This window comes from Dipodomys spectabilis, unplaced genomic scaffold (genome assembly GCF_019054845.1).
Source record: "Dipodomys spectabilis isolate Male_0828 unplaced genomic scaffold, ASM1905484v1 ptg000004l, whole genome shotgun sequence".
NCBI lineage: Eukaryota > Metazoa > Chordata > Mammalia > Rodentia > Heteromyidae > Dipodomys > Dipodomys spectabilis.
The window spans coordinates 12,891,043-12,906,984 of NW_024870681.1; the positions used below are offsets into that span (position 1 = coordinate 12,891,043).

The following is a 15,942-nucleotide window of genomic DNA, read 5'->3' on the forward strand; positions in this document are numbered from 1 at the left end:
CGGTTCAGCTCCGCTTGGTGGTCGCTGTCATCGCCTTACCGGCCGTGAGCGATCCTGGGCTTTGGCGGCGCCCACCGGCGCGGGGGTAGGGGTGTACTGGGGACCAGGAGGCCTGGAGGATTCCTGGCTGCGTGGCTGGGCCGGGGCTGGGGGTCCTGACCTCTAGGGGCACCTGCTTTAGCGGGGATCGGGGGGGGGGCGTATCCGGCCCCAAGCTCTGGGGTGAGAGAGAGCCCTTTGCACCCCAGGACCGGGACGGGGTGGGACCGACGGGCCCTTTCCCCCCACTTTGTCCTGCTTATCCTGTCACCTCGTCGTCCTGCCTAATCTAGAGGTCGGCTTGTTGGCATTCCCGAGGTAGGAGTCGCCCCGTAGAGATTGAAGTAATCCCTGGCATATAATATATATATATAATATACATAATATACGTGATATAATATATATGATATAATACATCATATATAATATAGAAATATATATCATATATGATATATCATAATTATATCATCTATGATATAATTATATATAATATATAATATTATATCATATATGATATATTATATATCATATATTATAACATAATATATATGATATATTATATATATATATATTGCTAAGGAGGGTAATTTGAGTGGTGAAAGTGGTAAAAACCGACTTAAGTAATGACCGAGGGTGCCCAGCCCTTCTAACTATAGCACAGCACAACCTGATCCCAAAGCACAGCTCTCTACAAGGTGTAAATGTCAAATCACATCCCAGTTCTAACCTACCAGCTTGGGATGGGGGCGGGGAGGGCGGGGCGTACAGTTTCTTTTCTCCACCTCACAGTCTTCCCTCCCGCCCTTCCTGTTTGTGATTTAATGTTTGCTAACGACTTCCTCACCTAGGACAACACGTTGCTTTTCTACTGACACTAGATCAAAAGTATTCAAGGAATTATTTAATTCGTTAATTTGGAAATCTTTGTTTACATTCTGTCTAGATCTGCTTTTGCTTATGGCCCAAGGCCACCCTTGCCCTCACTCCCACTCCCCCCCCTCCACCTTTAGGATAGATTTGTGAAAAAGTCCTCTCTCTTCCTTCACTACAGATTCCACTCTTGCTTTTTCTTCTGTTTTTTTTTTTTTTTTTTTTTCAGGGATGTCCACTGAGAGGAAGCACCTCTTGATTTAGCTATATTGGATCTGGAACAGAAGTAACTATTGATCCAGTGAGTGTTGGATTGGACCATGGTGGTTTTTTCCCTCATAACTTGGACCAACTAGCCAAGTGTGTTGTCCTGTAATCCAGTAAGTAAGCATTGTAGTTGAATATTACTGGTGTTTCATCATTCCCAAGTTGAGCTGGAGCTTCCTAAAATTTGCCCTATAGGTAGAAGAATCCTTAGATGTTTACTAAGCACTTAAAATCATTGTTAATTGAAACAATGTTTCCTTTTTTTGTCAGGTGAGGGCTTGAACTCTGGGTCTGGGCACTCTTCAGCTTAAGGTGAGTACTCCACCACTTCCAGTTTTCTGGTGGTTAATTGGAGATGAGAGTCTCACAGACTTTTCTTCCTGGACCACGACCCTCAGATCTCAGCCTCCTGAGTAGCTAGGATTACAAGTGTGAGCCACCATCACCCAGATTTTTTTAATTTTTTTGTCAATCATGGAGCTTGAACTCAGCTTGGGTGCTGTCCCTCAGCTCTTTTGCTCAAGGCTAATGCTGTACCACTTTGAGCCACAGCTCCACTTTTGGTTTTCTGGTGATCAATTGGAAATAAGAATCTCAAGGACTTTCCTGCCTGAGCTGGCTTTGAACCACAATCCTCAGATCTCAGCCTTCTGAGTAGATAGAATGACAGTATGAGCCACTAGCACCTAGCTTTTTTTTTTTTTTTCCTCTCTTTTTGTATTTGTCAGTATCAGAGCTTGAGCTCAGAGGGCCTAGTTTAGCTTTTTCTGAGCTGGCACTCACCACTTGTGCTACACTTCCAGTGCAGCATTTTGCTGGGTTTTAGCCCATATTGACTAAGAATTAAGATCAGAAGTGGCGCTGTAGCTCAAGTGGTAGAGCGCTCGCCTTGAGCTGAAGAGCTGAGGGACAGCGCCCAGGCCCAGAGTTCAAGCCCCACGACCGACCAAAAAAAAAAAAAAAAAGAATTAAGATCTTCAGATCTCAGCCTCCTGAGTAGCTAGGATTATAAACATGAGCCACCAGTGTTCACTTACAACTAATTCTTCCATTTTTGAAGTTGCTTACAGTAAGGATTTGTCCTCTTATTTCTGTGTATTTTTACCTGTCAAGTTTTCCCTACACCTGACAAGAAAAAGAAAGCACATTTCTTGTTCAGATAATGAGCACCTAAAGTTATCTTTCATTTCTTTAATTGTTCACTTGAATATTAACTCGGTCACACATATCACATAAGTTAAAATTGAATTTGATGTTGTTTTCAGCTGATCTAATTTATTCTTTTTTTTTTTTTTTGTGCCGACATGGGGACATGGGGACTTGAACTCAGGGCCTGGCTGCTGTCCCTTAGTTTTTTTCATTCAAGTATGGTACAATACCACTTGAGCCACTTGAGCCCCACTTACAACATTTTGATGGTTATTTGGATATAAGAATCTCATGGATTTTCCTGCGTACCATGGCTTTGAACTGAGATCATCAGATCTCAGTCTCCAAAATGGTGAGGTTTATAGGCATGAGCCACTTATGCCCAGCTACTAAATGTTATTCACCACAGTGATTCTATTAGTAGCTTTATGTTCATTTACTTATCAAAGCATGCTTACAATCTTTTCATATTTATACTAGTAGATAAATATTAGTGTCTACTATAACTTGATTATTGGATGAATTGCTAAGCCTGATTTCTCAGATCATGGCTGTTACCTAAAATATTACCTAATGCAAATCTATAAAGCACTAGAATCACCAAATGAGTTGGTTTTCAATTTAGGTACTTTTCTTGAAAAAGACAGGGATAATACCCTCTGATAGTTGTTCATTAGTAATTGTCAAAGCTGATTAATTTTGTCCTTCATGTAACTGTACACTAGTTTGACTAGGATAGCTAAAGTCTTAACTTTTTGTCAATTTTCTGACTTTCATCTTAGTTCAGACCTGACCCTTGTACCTAACTACAAATATTTCCTGTTATAACCTTCCTGTTACTATTAACACTAGTAATGCTAAATACTTTGCTTTGTTCATTGTTTCTTCATATGAAAGCTTTGCTCATCTGTTTTTTTGTCAACAGTCTTACTGCTAATGTCCAAAAACCTCTCCTCTTTTGTTTTGCTTTGTCTATAAAGGAAACATATTTTTCTGCAAATGTCTTGGGTGCTTGAGGGCTTTCTGTGAGGAACTTCAGTCTTCTGCCTGTCTTAGGTATTCTAGCAAGTTTTTAGCAGCAATACCCCATGCATGGGTATTTTTTGCTATTAAAAAAATCTCTTAATATCTGATGTGGTTTTCACAAGATGCTTGCTGCTTATTCATCACCACAACTTTCTTTTTTGGTGGTACTGCGTGGTTTAAACTCAGGGCCTTTGCTTGCTAGGTAGGCACACTACCACTTGGAGCCATGCTCTCAAGCTACTTTTGTATATTTTCCAGGTAGAGTAGCTTGTTGTGTGAGGTGAAATCTTGCTTTTTGCAGTGGCTGGCCGTAAGCCATAATCCTCCCAATCTTTGTTTCCTAAGTAGCTGGGATTACATATGCATGAGTACTGTGTCTGATTGTACCAATATTTTCTGTAGCTATTTTGAGAGGAAAACATTGTAAGTTAAAAAAAATTATTTTGTTCTGTTAGATATGTGGTAGTTGGGTATGATGGTACATGCCTTATAATCTCAGCTATTCTGGAAGCTGAGGTTAGAGGATCATGAGTCTAATGCAAGCCCAGGAAAAGTTAGTGAGACCATGTCTCAACAAAACCACTGCCCCCCACCCCCTGAAACTCACAAGCTTAAATGATGGAGCATTTGCTTAACATCCCTGCACAAAGCTGGGGTTTGTTCAAATCATAGTTTCACAAGGAAAACATTTAAAACTTCAGTGGTTTTAACTGTCTTGAGATTCACTGGTGAAATATTCTCAGATATATAATTTAAAATTCATTTTATTGTATACATATGGTGCTTTATGATTCAGAGATTTACAAAGTAAATATTAATTAGTCAAATCAGTGCATTTAATTAATTAAAATAATGAATGGATTTTAATTCAGCTAACTTTCACAGCAATTGAATGAGGAGTCATTTTCCTCTATGGAAAACTGGGACTATATTTCAGTGTTAGGTCTTCAATTTCAAAGGTGTCAGCAGCTCACCATAATACCTTCTTGAAAACTAAAATTTAGCCAGGTATTGGTGGCTTAAACCTGTAATCCTAGCAACTCAGGAGGCTGAAATCTGAGGATGATGGTTCTAAGCTAGCCTGGGCAGGAAAGGCCATGAAACTTATCTCCAATTAACCACCAAAAAGCTGGAAAAGTTGCTGTGGCTCAAGTGGTAGAGTGCTAGCCTTGAGCAAAAGTGCTCAGGGACAGCACCCAGGCCCTGAGTTCAAGCTCCAGGACTGGCACAAACAAACAATAAATAAAACTAACACTTAAGTAGCTTTGTTCATAGAGATAACATTGTAAAATGAAGTTCACTAGAAATTTGCTATTCTCTTTCCTATTCAAAAACAAAATATATCCTTAGGTCTTCTAATTTGTTCAGATCTATTATCTCTGTACTTTAGAAGCTTAAATAAACAAGTATTTTTAAAGCATGCATAAAAGTAGCTAGTTATGTACTCATAGATAGCTTCAACAATTACTTTAATTGCCCTCCTCACCTATTTTCTCCAGGTGTATTTGGTAGAAAAGGGTATTTTGAGAAAGTTCCAAGATGTAAGGATGCTTATTCTTAATTTCCCAGTGGAGGTGGCTTAGAGATTCTTTTTAAAAAATGTTTTTATTTTTTAAATTGTTACTGTAAAAGTGATATACAGAGGAGTTACAGTTACATAAATCAGGTAACGCGTACATTTCTTTTTGAACAATGTCATCCTTGCCCTCCCTTTCTCCCAGTTTTTTCCCTACCATCACCCCCAACCCCACAGGTTGTATAGTTCATTTGCAACATAGTGTCTAGTGAGTATCACTGCTGCATTTGTCCACCCTTTGTCCCACCATCTCTAGGTGTTCCTCCTTACACTCCCCCAAACAGATAAACTTACAAACAAGACAGAAGGCACAGAAAATACAAACAGCAACAAAGAAATAAAGTCTTGCATCTATTTCTGGGAATTCATTTTGATAAGCATTATTTTATATGATCATATGTACATAGCTGTTGAGCCTTTGTGATCCTCTCCCAAGACCATCCTTTGGTCTCACTGTGTGAATGTCTAGAGTCCCATATGATTTATCATGTCCAAGTGTATTTTTTTGTCTTTTACCATCCAGTGTGTTTACTTGTAGATTTATAGGCACATTGCAGTTATGACAAATGAGGGTCTGGCTTACTTTGATTAATATAATTATTTCCAAGCTATCTCTGTCCAGCAAGGAAACTCTGAGCTTCCTAGCATCTATAACTCATAAAATGCCACACTGAATTAGCAAGGAGTAATTTACCTGCCCACTTGGTTCTTTGCCTGTCCTTACTTCTGATTCTGAACTTTCAGCTCAAAGGGAAATGTGTTATCTGACGTAACTAAATAACCAAAGGGCAGTCCTGGCAGGAACAGATAGACTGTATATATCCATCAACTATGTTTCCAAGAAACTTCTTATTTCTGTCATTCATATTTGCTTCTGAATAAATAAACTGGGTTTCTTTTCTGTTAACTTTCCCCTGGAAACTCAAGTTTTAGTAATAAGCAGAGCAGGCACAGTTGCGGTACTTGGGCTAGTGTTCCCAGCAAATGTCCTTGGGCTCTGCCCAACTCAGGAGGAAACTGGGCTTTTATAGGCCAGACCTGAGATATCTCTCTGCTGTGCCCTTACCCAGCCAAGAGTGGGAAATGTCCAATAATAACATGAACAGAAAGTAGGGAATTAGGTAAATGCCTAAATGGGGTGCCACTGCACAAAGAACAAGAAATGATTGCTAGGTAGCAAAAATAATAGCCTGTTTATAGAAAGGAGATCAAATTAATTGGAACAAAATTCCTCCAAGAGATCTGAGGAACACATAACCTAAGGCTCTGAACTTGAATATAAAAACAAAATTTCATTTGGCAGAGGATTAGGAGCGTTGCCAAACAGTTTTTTTCTTAAGCTTGGTAATAATGTTCATGTGATGTTATTTGCTAAATTATGTTCTAATTTGCTTCTCTTACTAATTTGTACTTGGAATCACAAGTACTTGAAATTAATAAGTTGAGATTTTCAGTTGACTTAGATGGGGTTTCTATTTCTTGTAATTGTATCTGAATTCTCCACACACATAAGCACCTCTCCAGCACATACATAATCACTGACTGTCTAGAGGATTTTCAGAAGGAGATTGAAGGAAGAAATGAACAAATAAAGAGCCTGAGAACCAATTTTTGCAATTTCTTTCTTTGGGGGGGGGGGGTGCTATTTTATCTATTGTGGGGCTAGTTATACCCCACAATAGAAGAAAGCAAAGTACCTAGTACATCTAATTAGGTAAGTTGATATAGTGTATCCTTGAATGACAAAAGTCTTAGTTTGAAGGGAACCCCCACGTTGAGTATGAAGTTGTATCTTCCATCTCAGCTGCTTTTGCAAGTGGGATTTCACATGTCTAGGAAGGAGTGGTTGGGAACTTTAGCTACACTGGGCAAATGACTAGAGACTTGGAGTCTGAAGAAAAAAATGTTAGAGAGTCAAATGAATTTTTAGATTCAACTAGATCTTAATAAAAATCAGTTGCTACCAAATAGTTTACTGTAAAAAAAAAAAAAACAACAACAAAAAAGAAAAAGCCAAATAGTTGACTGCTATAGTCATTATAACAAACATAGTGGGCTGGGAAGGTGGTTCAGTGGTAGAGCGCTTGCCTTGCATGCATGAGGCCCTGGGTTCGATTCCTTAGCACTACATAAGCAAAAAGAAAAATGCCAGAAGTGGCACTGTGGCTCAAGTGGTAGGGTGCCAGCCTTGAGCTGAAGAGCTGAGGGACAGCACCCAGGCCCAGAGTTCAGGCCCCATGACCAGACCCCCCCCCCCCAAAAAAAAAATAGCTAAAAATTCATAGTCTTGTCTTAATCCTTATTGTACTTGATTCTTTTAGAGATAATAAATTTAAATTATTGACAATATAATGAAATTGGGGTTTTTTTTCAAGCTTAAAATTAAGTTTGTTCCACTTAGCCACTAAGGCAGAGCAGAAATCATGTATAAAATGAAAAGATTTCATGCTTTCTGTTTGGTTGTAGGCAGGGGGCTAATAAGATTTTTAAAAATACATCTGGTTAAATTTGAATCTAACTGTTGAAAAAGCAGGAAAATCACTACTTATGAAAGTGACAATCCTCACATTAGTGTCCTAGCTTAATTTTTTGTTTTCTTCAGTACTGGGGTTTGAACTTGGAGCCTTGCACTTGTTCAGCTTACTCGTTTCAGCTGACACTTTACCATTTGAGGTGCACCTCCTGCTTTTTGCTATTTTTGGAGAATGGAGTCTTGTTTGTCTACACTGAGGTTTTTTGTTTTGTTTTGTTTTGTTTTTTGCCAGTCCTTGTTCTTGGACTCAAGGCCTGGGCACTGTCCCTCAGCTTGTTTTGCTCAAGGCTAGCACTCTACCACTTGAATCACAGCGCCACTTCTGGCTTTTTCTTTTTATTTGGTACTGAGGAATCAAACCCAGGCCTTCATGCATGCTAATCAAGCACTCTACCACTAAGCCACATTCCCAGCCATTCTACATTGGTTTTGAGCCTTGATCCTCTGGATCTCAGCCTTTTGAGTAGCCAGGATTACAGGAATCAGCCACTGGCACCTAGCTATGCCATGGTTTTTGTTGAGCTGATTTGTGTCTTGGTTTAAAAATATTCCTCTTGCTGGAGGCATGGCTCAGTGGTAGAATGCCTGCCTAGCAAGTATGAGGCTCTGAGTTTAAAAAAGAAAGAAAAAAAGAAAAGAAAAAGAAAAGGAAGCCGTGCCCTGATGACTCATGCCTGTAATCCTAGCTACTCAGGATGCTGAGTTCTGAGAGTCACAGTTCAAACCCAGTCTGGGCAAAAAAGTCCATGAGATTCTTATCTCCAAAAAAACTATTCAGAATAAGGGGGAAGTGGCATTATGGCTCAAGTGGTAGAGCTCTAGCCTTGTGTGCAAAGAGGCTCAGGGACAGCACCCAGGCCCTGAATTAAAGCCCCAGGACTGGCAAAAAAAAAAAAGAAAAGAAAAATAACAGTATTGCCTAAATGAGTGAATAAATAAATAAATAGAATTTCTCTCTTTTCATATTATTAATGTTTCCTCTAGTTACTTTAGATATGAAATACAAGAAACTTACTTTAGTGAGCTAGCCATCAACAAGGATCCAGCTTGACACAAAGCTATCACATAGTAGAACTCTGATACATAAAATGTAGTAGTTGAGTGGGCTCAATATATACCTTTATGAGAACCTCGAAGTTTTGGTAGAATTGCTGGATATTTGTGGCAAAGAATGTAAATTATGTGCATGGTTCAAGTGAATGCAACATTAGAAATTATTTCAGGTGGCTGAGAAGGTAGCTCAGTGGTAGAGTGCTTGCCTTGCATGCATGAGGCCCTGGGTTCGATTCTTCAACACCACATAAGCAGAAAAAGCCAGAAGTGGTACTGTGGCTCACATGGTAGAGTCCTAACCTTAAGCTGAAGAGCTGAGGGACAGCACCTAGGCCCAGAGTTCAGGCCCCATGACTGACCACCCCCCCCCCCCCCCCCCGCCAAAAAAAAAGAAAGAAATTATTTCAGACTTGAATTTGGCTTTACTAGAATTAGAATGTTCATTATTATGATACTGCCCTTCTGCAAATGGTGCCCTTCTGAAGAATAGAAGTTAACATCTTTTTACAGATGAGAAAACTGAAGCATTTCAGAGGCTTCGTGTTTCAGAATTCTAAAGCCTATATCCTCTTTTCTGTGTCCGGCTGCCCAATGAGTTTATTGTTTAATATTCACTTTATCATTTTCTTGAATCCAATTAGTTAAATTAGATGCTTTTAACTTAATTATATCTTTCACTTCCTTTATTTTATTTAGAAGCGTGTTTTGAAGTTATGGCTGATGAGCAGAATCCCCAAATGCCAACTGATGGTTCAGAACAACTCTTCTCCTTTGGAGTTATAGCAGATATCCAGTATGCGGATTTAGAAGATGGATACAATTTCCATAGAAGCAGGCGGAGGTATTATAGACATAGTCTTCTTCACTTACAGGGTGCCATTGAAGACTGGAATAAAGAAAGCAAGACACTCTGCTGTGTCCTCCAGCTTGGAGATATCATCGATGGCTATAATGCAAAGTATAAAGCATCAGAAAAGTCTCTGGAACTTGTCATGAACACGTTCAAAGTGCTCAAAGTCCCAGTTCATCACACATGGGGGAACCATGAATTCTATAACTTCAGTAGAGACTACTTAACAAACTCTAAACTTAACACAAAGTTCCTAGAAGACCAGATTGTACATCATCCTGAGACCATCCCTTCAGAGGATTATTACGCTTATCATTTTGTACCATTCCCCAAATTCCGGTTCATTTTACTCGATGCTTATGACTTGAGTGTCTTGGGCATCGATCCATCCTCTCCAAAATACCAGCAGGGTATGAAGATACTGAGGGAGCACAATCCCAATGAGGAGTTGAATAGTCCTCAAGGTGAATTATTCCTTTGCGCTGAGAATCTAATACATTGTCTTTAAATTCTTCAGCTACCTTTTATTCAGCAGGAACATGGATGATTCAGGTAAAAGTATATTGTCACTGTTGTTGAAGGTCAGGATTTTTCATGAGCCTGATGTCACAAGGACTCATTAGTTGATTTGGGTTTCATTTATTGAACAGATATTTGAATGCCCATTCCAGGATGAGCACTTTACAGTATTACTATTTTTTAATAAAAGGAATGAATCATAGTAGTAGGTAGAAGAGATAATAAATATGTTAATTAGTTTTCTAACACTGACAAAATATCTTACGTAAGTAATTTACAAGGAGGAAGTTTATTTTGGATCATAGTTGTCAGTCCATGGCCCCTTGACCTTATGATGCAGTACATTGACACTTGGAGCCTGTATTAGAGAAGCTGCCTGTCTCATGGCAGCTTGGAACACAAACAGAAAGGAAGATCTGGGGCCCTTTTATCTCCTTTGAGAGCACAGTCTCAATAATCTAATTTCCCAATAGACCCTCTATGTCTTCAAGGTTCTACAATCTTATTTTTGCATTATGAGCTACTACAGCTCAACTTGCTGAGTTGGTGATCAAGCCTTCCTTTAACACAAAGAACTTTGAGGAACATTTCACATTCAAACTGCAGCAAATCAATGGAACCAAAACCAGATTATTTCCACATTGACAAGTGTTAGTAAGAAAATAGAGTATTTTAGTACAGAAAAAGCATAATGGATACTACCTTAGATTAAGTGATCAGAGAAAGCCTCTCCCAGGAAAGAAATATTTAAACTGATGTCCAGCTGACAGGAAGGAGTTATACACAGGAGAAACAAATGCAAAGGACTAAGTAGATAGAACACTGGTATTAAACACAGGAATCAGGGAGGTAGAAGATGATTTTGGAGGACAGAAAAGTACAAGAATATGTTGTGGGTTCAATGGACAAAATAAGGAGGTCATATTTCCTTTTCAAAATATAGGGCCAGCTGAGTAAGCCAGAGAATATCAAGACTAAAAAGATACCATGTGATTTGTTTGTATACTGCCCTAAATTCTTATGACTTGGTATTTTTTTCACTGCTAATTAAATAGTCCCTCAAAAGAACAAGTGTCTTGTATTAGCTAATCTTGAATGCCCAAATGAGGAAAATGACAATGGATGTCAGATTCAGTCTGATCTACTGAATTCATTTAGGACTTTCTGAGCCCCAGTTTGTCCAGTATAATGGAGGATTCAGCCAAGAACAGCTCTGCTGGTTGAATGAAGTTCTTACATTCTCTGACACAAACCAAGAAAAGGTGGTGATTGTGAGTAAGTATTGAAATTGTTTATCTGGTTACACTAGCATTTTAGAGATTGAGAAATGTTGGCTATTAATGATATTAATGCTTGATATTCTCTTTCTATAGAATGGATGTTTAGTTTAAAATTTTCATTAAAATATAACCAAAATCTAAGAGTAACATTTAAGGATGAGTCGGAAAAGAATTGTAAAATAACAGAATTATCTATATATTAGCACTTGTAACTCCTGTAGGCTTCAAAATTGAGTTTCTCTCAATGGGATCAGCTTATATAGTAATTATGTGTGTACCAAAATGGGGCTTAGACTCAGGGCCTTGAGCTCTCATTTAGCATTTTCATTCAAGGAAAATGCTCTACCAAACACATCCACTTCTTTATGTAGTTTTAAGTTTTTCCTTTTTATTGGAGGGGTTGCACCACACCATTCCTGGACCTACTGCAATACCAGGCTCATGTGTGGTATCCAAGCTCCTATTCCAACTCTTTGCTCCAAAAATCCATTTAATATACTGTTCTTAAATAAAAGGTATATCGGACATTAAACTGATTAGAACAGACATTTTATGTCGTAATCTTTAACTGAGAAATTCAGTTTAGGCTCCATGTCAACTCCAGTGTTAGGAAGCTTAGCTTATAAGGGAAGTAGCCACCAAACAGGCCATGCTCTCCAGCTGAGACAAAGCTGAGATAACATGGGATGAGTGTGCCTCAGATCACTGTGAGTACTTATCAACAGCAGGGTCCCAAGGAATTTAGATCTGAGTCCTTTTTTTTTTTGGTTGATCGTGGGGCTCGAATTCTGGGCCTGGGCCCTGTCCCTCAGCAATTCAGCTCTGCAACTTGAGCCACAGCACCATTTCCAGTTTTCTGAGTGGTTTATCGGAGATAAGAGTCTCTTGGACTTTCCTTCCTGGGCTGGCTTTGAACCTTGATCCTCAGATCTCAGCCTTCCGAGTGGTTAGGATTACAGGCCTGAGCCACCAGTGCCCAGCTTCTGAGTTATTTTTTTTATAGACACACTGCCATAGGAGATTATAGAAATCTGGAAGTGCTTAAAACATGAAACATGAAAAATCATTTGGATTTGCAGTGTGGCTGGTTTGGGGACTGACATTGCATCTCTTATTTTAAAATCAGATGAAAAGACTGCATTAATATCCATTCAGACTCTTACTTATCAAACTGTGTGGCCCTGAATACTTATTAAACCTATGAGCTACAGTTTTCTTAGCATTGCATCAGATGGATTATGAATATGAAAACCCTTTGAAAACAATAGGCTACTCAGCTGGTTGGTCATACAAAATTACATTTATCAACAAAGGTAGATTTTACATATTAGTCTTCTACTGACATGGCAGAAATATAAATGGAGTAGGAATATTTGACTGTGAAGCATCAAGGCTTGGAAAAGATAAGATGCCCTTGGGTTCTGGTAAGATTTGATACTATTTAGCTCAACAAAAAGCTGGTGTACTAGTTGACTAAGGTCTGCTTTTAGTTTTTCTGGTAAGCTAAGAGTATTGTTGTTGAAAAGGACCTAGGAATCATCTAGCCAAATCATTTAATTTTACATAAAGATAAACTGAATTCTAAAGAAATTGAAATATGTAGCTACTCATACAGCTGCCAACAGAACTGCCAGACTGTTCATGTTTTATAGCCTCCTTCTCTTTCTTTTCTGTCATCCAGTCCCTCTTTGTTGATGGGAGTGTATCTATCTGCATCAGTACCCCCTTATATTTGTTTACCATTTGCTGTAAATTTAGAAACTAGATAAGCAAGCGTAAGTTCAAATGTCTATTTGAGGTCATGTGCTATTGTACACTAATGGAGATGTTGGGTGGGCAGTTCAAACATGAATCTAAAACTCAGAGTAAAGAAATTTAAGCTAGATATATAAATATAGGCACTAAAAAGATAAGATAATATTTAGATCTATGTAAATCACGGAGATATCACTAAGTCATTGTGTGCAATAGAGAAGTCCAAGGACCAAGCATTTCAGGTACTCCTGACAGAATGTTGGGGAACTGAGGAGAGACCAGTAGAGGATATTGAAAACTAGTGGCCATTGAGTTGGAAGAGGAAAACTAGGAAGAAATTTCTAGGAAAAGTAGTGATGTCCTGAAAGCCAACCACTTCCAAGGAAAGGGGGCAACGAATTGCCTCATTTTATGTCTGAGTCAATATGGCTTCTACACAGCCAATGTGTCTGTGCCTTGTGTCTAAAAGGCCATCTTCCTCAGGGCACTAGATGTCTGTTAACCCTTGCCCCCTGTTTACATTATAAACAAGGAAATATTAAGTAGAAACATGTTTAATTTCAGAATAAAAACAAACACTAACAGAAAGAATTAAAGTGATGTATTGGGAAGAAGCAGAGATGGAAGTAAACATGTTACCTGGTCTAGATTCACAGATGTGTTGGCACTAGTGATTTTAAATTCTCCAAGATCGGGGCTGGGAAGGTAGCTCAGTGGTAAAGTGCTTGCCTTGCATGCATGAGGCCCTGGGTTCAATTCCTCAGTACCACATAAGCAGAAAAAGCCGGAAGTGGTGCTGTGGTTCAAATGGTAGAGTACTAGTCTTGAGCTGAATTGCTGAGAGACAGCGCCCAGGCCCAGAGTTCAGGCCCCACGACCTACAAAAATTAAAAAAAAAAAATCAGACTTAAATTCTCCAAGATCCACCTCCACGTGTCTTCTGTGTGGTCCAGTATAAATGTTGGCTGCATCGGTTAGTTTTCTCATCTGTAAATAGATAATGGCTATCTTGATCTCAGGGGAGTATTTGAAGACTCTATAAAAAACTGTTTCAGCTCTACTGCACTGAGTGTTTATATGACACATAATCCATGGCCAGTCCCTAAACTGATCTTTTATTTAGTATTACATCTCTCTGTGTATGTAACATTCATAATCCAGGAAATCAATGAGATTGGATTGCAGCACATTATTTGTCTGAATTTTTGCTGCCTTTGCAGACTGTACTGTGTAAGCTGCCCTTGCATTCCTCGTGTTTGTGTAACTCTGGCCTGTAGGCCTCAGAATCTCAGAGGTTTTTCTATACAGAAGCCTCTCCCAACTTGCTTATGATTTGTTTCAACTTCTTTTTTTTCAGTTATGGGTTTTGAACTTGGGGCCCAGGCACGCTCCCTGAGCTTTTTCATTTTGTAGTTATCCTCACTATATAGTCTTGGCTGGTATCCCACTCATGATCCTCTGGCCCCAGTCTTCCCAAGTGTTAGGTGTGTGTCATGTACCATCTGTTAGACTAGTTTTTCGTGTGTATATGGGTTCTCTTGGTCTTAGTCCATTTACATGAACAAAGTCCATTTACATGAACAATAAGCATTGTTATTGTGTTTATTTTCCCTCAGTACTAGCATTTAACCATTTATCTTGATGAAAAAAATTTTTCTTAATTGGTTCCTAACTTCTTATTTTTACCAGGCCATCTCCCCATTTACCCAGAGGCTTCCGACAGTGTGTGCCTAGCCTGGAACTATACAGATGCTCTGGCGATCATTTGGGCTCACAAGTGTGTGGTGTGTTTCTTTGCTGGCCACACGCATGATGGTGGCTACTCAGAGGATCCTTTTGGTGTGCACCACGTTAACCTGGAAGGAGTTATTGAAACAGCTCCAGACAGCCAGGCATTTGGCACAGTTCACGTCTATCCTGACAAAATGATGCTAAAAGGAAGAGGCAGAATTCCAGACAGAATTATGAATTACAAGAAGGAAAAAGCTTCCCATTCATAGTCTGATCTATCTTGTTTGACTTTGTGAAAACAATGACTTTAATACGTGTTTATCCCTACCACACCAAAAGGAAAATGGAAATAAAAATTCTCAATCCCATTAGGATTCTGTCTGCATGACCAAATGCATTTATGACTTCAGTATGTGTTAGTGAAGATAAAACATGCAGAAATGTCACTTTTAAGTAGTATATCCCACACTGAAAGTTAGAAACAGAATAAGCCGGCGGGGGGGGGGGGGGGGGGGGGAAGGGGGAAGACTCCAGTGAGTCTGATAAGGGATTTTATTTGGCATTACTTGAAACATGTTCATGTGAACTCTATAATTTAAAATTCATGATATAAAAAAAAAGCTCAGGCAAACTTTTTCTGTTCACAATGCAGTGTGAATGAATTTGGGATACTTTTGCTCCAAATATCTATAATAGAACTTTATAGACTGTATTCTTTTTTGTGTGTGTGAGAAAAGTTACTGTGAAGTAACTTCTGAGTGTGGTACCCCTATATCTGTCAGGTCATCCAATCCCATGATTCCAAATGAGGCGCCACTGCAGTCTTGTGCCGTTAGCTAGATTTATTTACCTCCCGTGTGACACCATGATAGGTAAATGAATTTGTCCTTGATAACTTTTATAACTATGGGGCATGTTTAACTCAGTTGGTATATGTGCTGAGTTACCTTCAGAAACAACCCATGGCAAATGGAGACTGTTTAAGTGTAGAGAAAATTTGATTTGAGCCTAAAAAAAAATGAAAAAATACCAGTCAATGTGAATGTGCCTGTTGGGAACCAGTATGCACTACTTGGTGGCTTACAACATGAATTTGTTCTTTGATAGTTCTAAGGGTGGTAAGTCTGAAACCAGTGAGCTAAAAAACTGAGCTATTGGCATGGCTATATTCCTTCAGGAAGCTTGAGGCAGAGTCCATTTTCTTGCTCTTTCCAGGCTTTTTTTTTTGGTATTTTTGCCCTCATCAAATCTGAAAACTCCTATTTTGCAGCATAAGGTATCGGTTTCCAAGGAT

General features: G+C 39.0%; 2 protein-coding genes across 8 annotated transcripts in view; one reads left to right on the forward strand and one right to left on the reverse strand.

Moving 5' to 3' along the window:
* On the forward strand, positions 1-15,016 carry Adprm (ADP-ribose/CDP-alcohol diphosphatase, manganese dependent). Of its 7 annotated transcripts, none has more exons than XM_042690883.1 (6): positions 1-85; positions 1,139-1,289; positions 1,447-1,488; positions 9,210-9,827; positions 11,041-11,157; positions 14,607-15,016. In XM_042690883.1, exons 4-6 carry the CDS (start codon positions 9,227-9,229, stop codon positions 14,915-14,917), a joined length of 1,029 nt encoding a protein of 342 aa, XP_042546817.1. In that variant the 5' UTR covers positions 1-85; positions 1,139-1,289; positions 1,447-1,488; positions 9,210-9,226; the 3' UTR covers positions 14,918-15,016. The 7 variants fall into 7 exon arrangements, with proteins under 7 accessions (XP_042546817.1, XP_042546825.1, XP_042546808.1 ...); XM_042690891.1 differs by lacking the exon at positions 1-85 and adding an exon at positions 172-357 and having other exon boundaries at positions 1,139-1,210; XM_042690874.1 differs by lacking the exon at positions 1-85 and adding an exon at positions 173-357.
* Positions 9,389-15,942, reverse strand: part of Tmem220 (transmembrane protein 220) — a 21,626-nt gene continuing 15,072 nt past the window's right edge. The window contains exon 6 of the mRNA XM_042690942.1: positions 9,389-9,459. Coding sequence (XP_042546876.1) covers positions 9,450-9,459 — 10 coding nt within the window. The 3' untranslated portion in view covers positions 9,389-9,449. The remainder of the gene's footprint in view (positions 9,460-15,942) is intronic.